The following is a 10,590-nucleotide window of genomic DNA, read 5'->3' as shown; positions in this document are numbered from 1 at the left end:
TTCGAATTTGTTAAGAAACCTCGCAGGAGTTCTTTAAACAAACCTACTGAAACTACCACATCTCTCAGAAAAAAATTGCCCAGCTTTCACAATCACATGGATGCGATGTTCCCAAGCTGAAGTCATGGCAACAGCCACGGTCACGTCACAGGGAGAGGGACTGGTTCCTTCTCCTTAGATACTGGGGCCCACGGCTTTCATCATCACCATCATCTTCTTTTTCTTTTTTCCTAATAGACAACATGGACTTATTTAAAAGAAAAATAGGTGCTTTTTTGGAGGATGGATTATTTTATCAGCCAAATCCCTTGACATGGAATGTACGTGAGTTCTCCTTCGATGGCACCTGTTGTAACTCAACCTCCTCACCTCGGAAGCATCAGGACAAAAAGGCTGGACTTCTTTGGTATCATCTCTATCTAGGATCTTGCATTGTAGCTCCCTGGCTTCCCTTACGGCATCTCTTTTTGGTCCACAGAATCCCTACTTTCGGCACTGCCATGAGCACGGACAGCTGGCCTTCGGTGCACACTTCCGCAAGGGCAGCACTTGGCTTTGTCTCAGCACGGCACTTTGGGCCTTTGAGAACATGAGCTTCAATGAGGTAAGACTAATAACCCGGCTTCGTGGGCAGCCATCCTGTTCACTTGTTAGGCTGGACCAGAATTTTCAATCCTCATCAACTAGTGAGGGAAGTAAAAAACATGTCAGAGGCGGCCTGGGGAGCCACGTCCCTCTCTCCCTCATCTTCAAGTATGTCTGTACTTCATTCATACATCTAGAATTGTTTGGAATTACAGTGCAGTATCCTGAGTACATCCTGATTTCTGGGACTAGTCTGTATTTTTTTTCAGATCACTGCCAGTATAATCTAGGGAAAAATATTATATTTGCAGGTTACCAACAAAACCAAGTCAGGTTACTTCCCAGCATTGAAGTGTTTTTAATTCAAATTTGGGAAGTTGAGTGCAATCCTTCCAGGCCTTCCTATTTAGTAGGCCCCAAAGGTCTTTCATTTGCAATACTAGAAACTTTAAAATACAGTTTTCCTCCCAGAAATGTCACTACTATTTCATTACTATTACTATATCTAAAGATCTCCTGGCTTATGAGTTTTCCATGTTAACAAACTTCTTCTGAGTCTGGAAGGAATACTGGTCCCCACTTACTCTAACGATGAAAGGCTACCCAGACTCTTAAAATCCTCACAAGCACGGTTTACTTTTAGCCCCCCGACGTCAGTGGTGTGGGTGCTGGTGCCCCCTCTACACCTCGCCCAGTTCATCCCCAGAGGGCAAACCGTGAAACTAACTGCTGTTCTCTTGGCCTCCAATTTTCACTTCATCTAGGGGTTGGTAGGCCTCATTCATGACTCACTCAAGATTCTTTTGTGGACTCCGTAGGTTCAACGGCTCTTTCTCCCATCCTGCAGTTATTCTTCATGATCAGCTTCTGAGCATCACGTCAGTGTACTTTCCCAAAGGGGCTCTCCCTCAGGCTGGCATGGGAGAAGTCTCCTAATCCTAGTCCTCTTTGTGGGACATCGGATTCTCTTCCTTCCAAGACTAGCTTGTCTCTAACAAGGCACTCTGCTATATATACATTCAGGCTTGGTCTTGGTTCCTCCACCCATGTCCCTGCTTCTCTAGCACCGACATGTGTCAGATTGTTCCTGCTCATGTGGCTTAAGGTAAAGTTCCAAAGGTGGCTTAATTGTTCGAACTCTTGATAAATGGAAGAATCTGTAGTATAGACTTCAACAAAAGAGAAAAAATTTCCAAATAATGAATTCAGTAACTTGACGTTACTTGAGAGAACTTAAAGTGCCATCCTAGTCATAATGCGAAACTCAAATAAATATATATATATATATATATATGTATATATATATATATATATATATATCCATGTGTCTGAAGGTAGGGTTTCTTTCCAGTTGATGAATTCAAAGCTCCTACTATAATTAGAATGGAACTGTAAAAAAATATTTGTGATAATATTAGACTGACTGAATTTCACTATTCTGGAAAAATATTCCGAGGACCATCTGATGTAGAGATACAGTTGTTTTGTCTATCCTGCTCTAACCTATAACACCCTTTTCCCTCTCTACCTCACATTCCTCAGCCACCCCTCAGAGAAAAATTATTGTAGCCACCTGTCTCTGGGAAGCCTGAGGCCCTTTTCTGACTAGGTGGCATTCATCTTTTGCCCCTAACAAATCTGAATATAAAAACAGTACTCCACAAATCTGGTGCGAAGGAGGTGCTCGGTTTACCAGTGCTCTAAGATGGCGGCAGTGGAGAGTGTCCGTGCCTAGAATACTATAGCGTTAACACGAAGAAGGCTGGATCCAAGTCAGACAGGGGAAAAAAAAAAAAGAAAGAAAGAAAGAAAGAAAAGAAAAAGGATACCTAGAGAACAAACAGAGGGACCAGGGAACATTCTTCATTAAATATGAAACCTCATTAAATAGTCAACATTCAAATTTACATGGGCAAGGCACCACGAGAATGACGTTGAGAAAGTGTCTCGGTCTGCGAACCGTCTGGGGGAGGGCGGGGAGGACTGCTAAGGGAATGTGCTGGTTGACATGGTCAGTGGTCTGTGTGCTGCTACTTCAGTGTATAATTAGGCAAGGACTTATGTGCACATGGGCTATGCTAAGGTGAACTAAACAGCAGTCCGCTAGGCGAGGCGCAGCCATGCCACAGGACCCGGACCCGGAGCGGACTGCGGCCATTCCCAGGGGCCAAGCCCTGTACTCTGGCTAGAGGAGGCAAGGCTCTCTGTGGGCCAATGAGCTCTCTTCCTTGGGAGTCCTGTACTGCTGGCCAGGAGGACAGGGACATCCTCCATCTGGAGCCTCACATGGCCTGTTTTCTTAAAAACAACAACAAAAACAACAACAAAACACAAAGAAGATCACAATAAAATACATTCTTCTCCCTTCCTGATCCTCTTTGATTTAGGTGAATCATATGAAAAAGGCTGTTAAAAATGTTAAAAGTTTAGAAATTTCCAAAAGGCCACTAATGTGCTATCTAAGTAATACTGCACAGTCTTGGCTTTCAGAAGCTCTGCACTGCTAGGGGAGGGGTCCCGGAGCCCCCTCGCCAACAAGATGCAGGGAACACGTCTCTCAACCATGCCACAGGTTGTCCCCCTCAGAGGCCCGGCCCCTGCTCCCAGCATGCACGTGCACACCGTGTGTGCGCACACTCACACTGTCTGAGTAACTCTTGGGATTTCAAGGTTGAAGTAAACAGATACTCACAGTTTTGAATAAAACAAGCCCACACACGTCACCTCCCACCCCCCGCCCCCCGGAAGAAACTCTCATCTCAGCGCAAATATGTATGTGCCAAGGGAAGAAGGGGAGGATTTCTGTAGAACTTGCTTCAGGTGAAATTGCAACATAAACACTGTAATATACAGCTAAAAAAATACATACAAAAATTGCACATATATTCATAGGAGAGGAGCATGGACCACATGTGCGGTGCACGGCTCGCAGGCACCCACCTCAGCAATCAAAGCCTCTGCGAGCCGTCCTCCGGAGCCACTGCAGAGAGTCCTAAGGAGCAATGTGCTGGGGCCACCGGGAGGTAGCCTCCTCCGCCGAGGTCCACGTTCTGAGGAGGCCGGCCGTCTCCTCAGCGGCCTTCTCCCCTCCCCGGCCTCGGGCCGCCCTCCCAGCCAGCAGCCATGCCTGCTTTCGGGCAGCTGTCTGAGCTCAGCTGACCCGTGTCATTCACGGCTCATGCCTACAGCGTCTGGGGGACTAGTTAACACTGGCTACTGAGAGGAGGGAGCTGGCCCATTACGGCTCAGGGTAAGCTGGGATCCGGGCTCCACCAGCCCTGGCCATCCACACCGCCAGCTCTGACAGTAATCAAAGGCCGCACCTTCAACCATCACCCCCCCTGGCGGAGGGGGGGGCGCCCTAGGGAACTGCATGTGTGGAAACTCATCTCCGGGTGTCCTGCCAGCTCTTTATCAGGTCCGAACTGTACGCACCCAGTGGAGGCATTGGTGACACCACCTCGGGTCAGTTTGGGAAGGGGCCACAAGTGGCTGATAAACCTGAACTTCACTGGCAAGTGGGGAAAGAGTCGAAGTGAAGGAGAATCAGGCAGTGGCAGCAGAGGGGAGACTGGCAGGGCCACCCTCCGTGCAGTGCACCCACTTACCGAGGACAAGGGAAAATGCGTCCATGACCCAAGGGATGCAATCTCTCCTTGTCTTCTGACGATCTGCTGGAACAAAGAATAGAGTCCCCAGACACGAAACTGGCCTGATGCTAAGGATGGCAGTTCTGCCTGGTAAGAGAGTCAGTGATTGATACTTTAAAGACAAAAACCAATCTGTTGTGAGAGCTTAGTGGATGGTGGTAAGGACCGGTCAGATCTGTCTATTGCTAGTGAGAATAAATACTTGTGGTTAAAAAGACAGGTGATATTCAGAATTACGCAGGAGCTGGACATAGCTCACTGAGTTCATACCAAAAGAGCTGTGCCTTCTGGGACGGACATTTTCATTTTCTACTGCATGTGGGGACAATTAGGGTGAGAGGTGTTCCGATGGAAGGCAACCGCATGGCCGTACAGGAAGACAGACCCAGCTTCACGCTCGGTGCGGGGCCATGGGTAAGCCTTCGGAGAGGACGCATTTTTCCTGCACAGGGATGCAAGGTTGGTCTCTCTCCTTTCCGTGAATTCTGTGGGAGCTCTGGGAAGCGGGAGCGCATAGGTAACTGGAAGGGGGAAATGAAAGAAAAGCGGCAAGCAGGACAGACTAGCGGTGTTGCAGGGTTTTCACAATAGAGCCGAGGGCGTCTGGAGTGGCGAAAGCCAAATACTGAGCACAAAGCCAGTCCTCCAGGCTGACCCCACCCTCCCTGTCCAGGGACTTCTCGGCAAACTTGATCATGAGCAGTGTTCGCTTGATGTCTAGCCAGTTCTGGAGCAGGGCACTCCTCTGTGCTGGGCTGGGAGAGACAGTCAGAGTCTGGAAGAGATCTTCCCGGGGGCCCCAGAGCAGACACTGGAGGATGCCTTTGGCGTCTGAAATGAGGATCCTCTCGGAAGGGTTGGGATTGAGGAGGCAGCTGGCCAGCTGCTGCAGGCCCCGGGAATAGGGTGAGCGGAGTGGGATGCGAGGCAGGTCTGCTCGAGTGTATTCTTTCTCCTTCAGCTCTGGGTTCTCATCGAAGGGGTTGGGCAGGTGCAGCATCTCATAGATGAGGATGCCTGTCTGGAACTCATCACACTTTTTATACTGGGTGGCTGTTATGATCTCTGGAGCGAGGCGGGACTGGTCGCGGAGGATCTCGGGGTCCACCAGATGGCTCTTCTGCTTGGCTTGAGAGAAGTTGCTTACTATGAGCCTGGTGGAACAAGACGAGGTGGGGCTGGACTCTGCAGGCTCCAGGCCCTGGCTGGTTGCCCCCGGCTGGTAGTGGACGAGCAGCAGGTTCTCCAGACGAAGATCGCAGTGAGTGACATGGTAGGGTTTGAGGTGCTCCAGGCCAGAGCACAGCTGTAAGAGCAGCAGACACACCTGCCTCTCATACAGGTCTGGGCTTTTCCCATGCTGGCCCAGAGAGTCTCGCACAAAATCAGCCACGGTGAGATAGGGAACCTCTCTGGTGATGACCACCACGTGGCTTCTCTGCTTCCTGCTAAGGCCCCCCTGGCTTGCTTTCTGGGATGACTCTGTTTCAGAGCAGGGCTCCGGGCTTTTCCCATCTGTTTCTCCTTTCACCTCTTCTTCAGCCTCTTCCATTTCCTCCTCCTCCTCTTCAGGGGCATCGGGATCCTCCCAGGGAAGCAGACGATCAGGGACCTCAGCAAGGAAATGACCACAGTCCTGCTGGATGTTAAAGTGGACAGCCAGGCTCTGCCGGACGGCCAAGCTGTGATAGTACTGCTGAGATTCTTTAGCTTTGCTCTTACAGATCTGAAAGAAGAATGCACATAACACAACATAAAACGCACACTTTCGTAAGCAGGCTGAGATATGTAAAGGAAGATTAATTGGAAGGGAAATGGTTAGGAACAAACCATGTTGTAGTGAAGTCTTCAGAAAGGGTCTTGGTCGTCCTGTGCCGAGTAACAGTAATAATGGCAGGAGCGATTTCTTGCGGCTGTCTACATGCTGTTTTATGTATATTATCTCTAGTCCTTACGCTAACCCTTCAAAGTAGGCTGAAGATTTAAGAATTACAAAAAAACAAAACAAAACAAAAAAAAACAGCCCAGGGCTACCAGCTTGCAAACCCAAGTCTGTCTAACACCAAAGCTTGCTTTTTCTACTATACCTTGTATGTCATCTAGAAAACAGAACAACCAAGAATAATTTTTTACCTACTTTCTGTAGAGGCTTACAGCCCAGACTTACACAACAGGTCTACAAAGTGGGCCAGGATACCTTATTTTGTCACTGGTCAGGAGAGTAACAAATATTGGCCAGGTAAAGTGTGGGTTTTCCTAATTTTCAATGAATGTCATTGTCACAACTCAGGCATGCACGGTTGACTGGCAAGGTAGAGATAAAAGTTGGAGAGAATCACTGGTCTGACCTCGTCAGAGCACAACCAACATTTCAATGGCAGGACTCTGAGTTTCATGCTTTCTCTTAACAGCCCTCTTTTAAAGGCCAATATTTAGGCAGTAAGGCCTTTCCAAAAGAATTTTATTATATGGCTATGGATCATGCAAGAGTTTTTTGATCACAAACATTAGCCAAGAGTTCTACATACTGAAACAACTACTGTATTTCTAGTAGTCCAGGGTTAGAAAAAGTAAAAAAACAAAAAGTAAATAAAATCACCCCTAAATGGGTTATGCTTATGATAGGATGAGGAGAAGCTGACCGTGGAAGACTCAGTGTCTAACACTCGTTCACAGATCTTAACAGCCCGGTCAGGACAGCTCCTCCATGAGCCTGTACCTGAGGAGCACATTCTCTATCCTCAGCAGGAATATGCTGCCGGATTTCACAGGGATCCAAGCCTCCCAGCAACAGGCACCCAGAAGTGTTTACTTGGCCTGTTTGCTGCAGTCATACAGAAAAGAAAGAAAAAGGATTTTCTAGCTACTTTTATTTTTTAAAATGTACATTTCTTGGGAGGGTGCTGATGAGTCTCCCAGTTCTGAGACAGAACATGCTCTGATTTCCATTCAAATAGATATTAAGAAAAATATGAAATGGGTGATGGGGACTAAAGAGTACACTTCTCATGATGAAAAAAAAAAAGCAAAAAACAAAAAGCCCCCCACCCCCAGCCCAAAACCAGACCAAAGGTAAAGGAGTATCTGTGGGAGAGGAACACCCTCTCTCATTTACTGTATTTATACATATTTATTACACTTAAGAGTCTTGACACCAGTGATCAATACCACAGAAATCTCTCTCTCGCTCTCTCCTCTCTTCAAATCTTATACCACCTACTTCATCAATTTGAGGGCACACTAAGCATTTCTTCTTTAACCAAACTTCTGGTCTTGAAACAGAGATAACCCCAGGCTGAGTTCAAGTTCAAACATATATCTCTCAGAAAATATTATCTTTGGAAAGCTCTCAAAGTCTCTCTGCATGCAGTATATATTATACTCCCATATGCTCATCAATCACAACATGAATTCTTTCTATACTGTACTGTTGGCAATATTTCATATTTATGTGTCAGCAGGTATTTAAAAATCCTACACTAGTCATCTTTTAGTTCTATAGGAGTTGGATCTAGGACATGGCACCATTAAACCCATTTCCAATTTTAATAACCTGCTCAATATCACATCACTGGTTGGAATGAAAGTTCAAAGGTCCCAACTACTCAGTCTTTGAAAAGTCAGTCAAATACCACTGAGTTGAGTTGAATGAGACTGTAGCTAAACTCTAGCAGTCACTTTATAGAAAGGACACTCACCAAGGACTTGGCAGGTTTGGGATTTAGTCTTGCCACTAAATGTGTAACCTTGGGCATCTCAGCTAATTTCTCTGGGTCTCAGTCTCCCTAAAAAGGGAGACAAAATAGAAAAATCCTGGAACCTACTACTTCATAGGACACTTGTGAGGATTAAATGAGATCAACTCTGTTGAGTTGATCTATAAATCTCAACGCTACGCAAATGTAACACTGCAAATGACTAAGACAATTAACAACATGCAAATGTTAAAAGTGATGTCATATTATAGAATCTTCATGTTTTTTCAAACAGAGAAAGCAAAACAGAAAAATGCATCTTTCTTTTGAGTCCTGAGAGCCATGTGCCCCAGCAGTGAGGCTCTCTGACCACGGGTTTGGTGGAGGCAGGTGGAGAGGAAGAGCTAAAGTCCAATACCCCGCAGGCCACAAGTCAGACTGGCGGTATGTTCTGGTCCAAGACAGGCCCAATCTAAGGCTGAGAGAGGGAGAAAGTGTCTAACCACTCTGTAGTTTCTACTGTGCTAAGCTGCACTGAAAACAACTCGCCACTCTGTGGTTTGGCATTAGAAGGGGAGAAGGTGTTCGAATTGTGACTCCTCCTCTCATCGTGGTATTCGGGTGGTGTGTGCCCACACACAGACACACACACTTTCATAAGATTCCCAGAGCTGTTTGAGTAGACAAGAACATGGACACTACAACAAGAATTTATGTTTAGTTTCACAGATCAACTTGAGATAAAGGTTCAAAGTGATTTACAAAGGAGAAATGATAAATTGTTCAACCATTCTGGATGCTCTGAAGGAGAATGGCCTGCCTGGGTAGCCAGCCTGAGCAGGTGGCACTTCCTTATCTCTCCATCTTACAATATAGAGACAGGCTAAAGAATAACGGGCCACTCTAGTTTAAGGGATAAAGGGAAAAGGGAGAAGTCTGGAAAGAGGGAAACAAAATACGAGGGCTTCTAATTGGTTCACAACCATGAAAATAGTTATAATCAAAATACAGACCTATGAAGATTTCCAGAATAGGATTTCTTGTATGATGAGTATCTCATAAATCTTTATTATGGAGCTTGTGATGATGTTAATTTAGGTAGGAGTATTATATGATTCTATGTACCACACAGTAGCAATTTTTCAAATATTAATAACTTGACTCCTTTAGTTTAAAAAAAGAAACTCAAAATGACCTGACTTCAGATGATAAATTTCTCATCCAAAAGTTATTTCAGAAAACAAGCCACTCTTTCCAGAACAAATGGACAGGGTTCCTCCTGCTGGTTGTTGTTTTGACCTCCTTCCCTTACCCGATATTTTCTCTACCAGGGAGCAAAGTGACTTCTTCTGGGCCTCCCATTTTCATTTATCTTTCTTGAAAGGAATTTACATTCCTAAAAGGGCAGCTGGCTTGAACTGCAGGAATTTCCAAAGAGATTCCACTCCCTAAGAATGATTTCCACAGGACTTCTAAGCTTCCCCAAATTTTGAAATAGGAACAAAACAGGAGCTGGATCTTCATGAAAGATTCTTTTTAATGGGAGAAAAATCATCTCATAGTCATTCTGACTACATATGGAGAAACCTATTTAACCTGCCCGATTCTCTGCAAGGGAAGAAAAGCTCTGTGAGAGACTGAGCCAAGGTGACACCAGAGGGAGCTGCAATATCACCCTCCAGGAGTCGTTTCCACGTAAGCTGCAGCAAGAGAACAAAACCAGGCTGGGGAAGGTTGAATCTTGTATGATCCGCCATAGGTCCTCTTTCTGGACAAGTTATTGGTTCTGTGAAGGTGGCAATGCCAAATTCATGCAACAGGAGCGCTTTCCGTGAAGAGCACAAACAGGAAGAGATGCGTGTGCTGGGCACAGTGACCCTGGCCTGCTTGCCCGCTCAGACGGCCCCCCTCCCTGAGCTGCTTCTCCAGAGGAAGCCAGAAGCCCATCAAAAGGGACAGCCAGCCAGGGGTAGTTACACACCCACCAACATGGATAAAACATTGCCACAAAAAACAGGGGCCTGTGAGGAAACGGAGTTGTCTGAGTTAATAAGGATGAGGGAGGACAGAGAAGGAAAAGGAAAACTATTCATTCGTAGCAACTGAGCATTCAAACAAGTATCTGATGGCTCCTTAGCACTTTCCATCTGTGAAAAATCCTGAAGTGATCCAGCCAGAGCCCCAAATATAGTGGGTTGGGGAGCCCTTTAGCCACTGATCAGTCACCTGTTAGAAAATGGAAAAAAAAAAAAATGCTTCCAGAGCCAGAGCCCTCTTCTGAGGCCTTCTCGAGACCCAGGTCAAAGCACACAATGCTTACAAAACCCGATCTTAGTGGGGAAACAGCCTGATAATTGTTCCTCACACACAACCTGAAAAGTTTAATTCCAAACATTCCCTTCAGTACAGGGACTCATTTTCTGTGTTGCTCATGGCAACTGCTCTGCATACCTTTGAGTCAAATCTGCCATTATAAAGCATTTATGTTTATAATAATCATCATCTCAACCTAGACAGCTAACTTTAAAAAGCAGAGTGTGGGGAGCTTTGACTGTAAATCCCCATTAAAAGCAGCTGGGAAGAAGACAACAGCCTATGCGTCTAATACTAGCGACCCTTCCAGAATGCCCACACGCCTGGAGCCTGTAAAGAGGATGCCC

At 46.1% G+C, this 10,590-nt stretch overlaps 1 protein-coding gene across 20 annotated transcripts in view; it reads right to left on the bottom strand.

Annotated features, from left to right (window-relative positions):
* Positions 1-1,888: 1,888 nt before the first annotated feature.
* The window catches only part of PEAK1 (pseudopodium enriched atypical kinase 1), a 361,282-nt gene continuing 352,580 nt past the window's right edge, over positions 1,889-10,590 (bottom strand). For all 20 annotated transcript variants that reach the window (XM_073877414.1, XM_073877413.1, XM_073877408.1 and 17 more), the window contains one exon: positions 1,889-5,961. In XM_073877414.1, coding sequence (XP_073733515.1) covers positions 4,798-5,961 — 1,164 coding nt within the window. In that variant the 3' untranslated portion in view covers positions 1,889-4,797. The remainder of the gene's footprint in view (positions 5,962-10,590) is intronic.

The sequence above is a fragment of the Callorhinus ursinus genome, unplaced genomic scaffold, assembly GCF_003265705.2.
Source record: "Callorhinus ursinus isolate GAN/ISIS: 27379988/994484 unplaced genomic scaffold, GSC_fseal_2.0 scaffold25, whole genome shotgun sequence".
Lineage (NCBI taxonomy): Eukaryota > Metazoa > Chordata > Mammalia > Carnivora > Otariidae > Callorhinus > Callorhinus ursinus.
The sequence above is the reverse complement of the archived record's forward strand: the minus strand, read 5'-3'. Positions and strand labels throughout refer to the sequence as shown.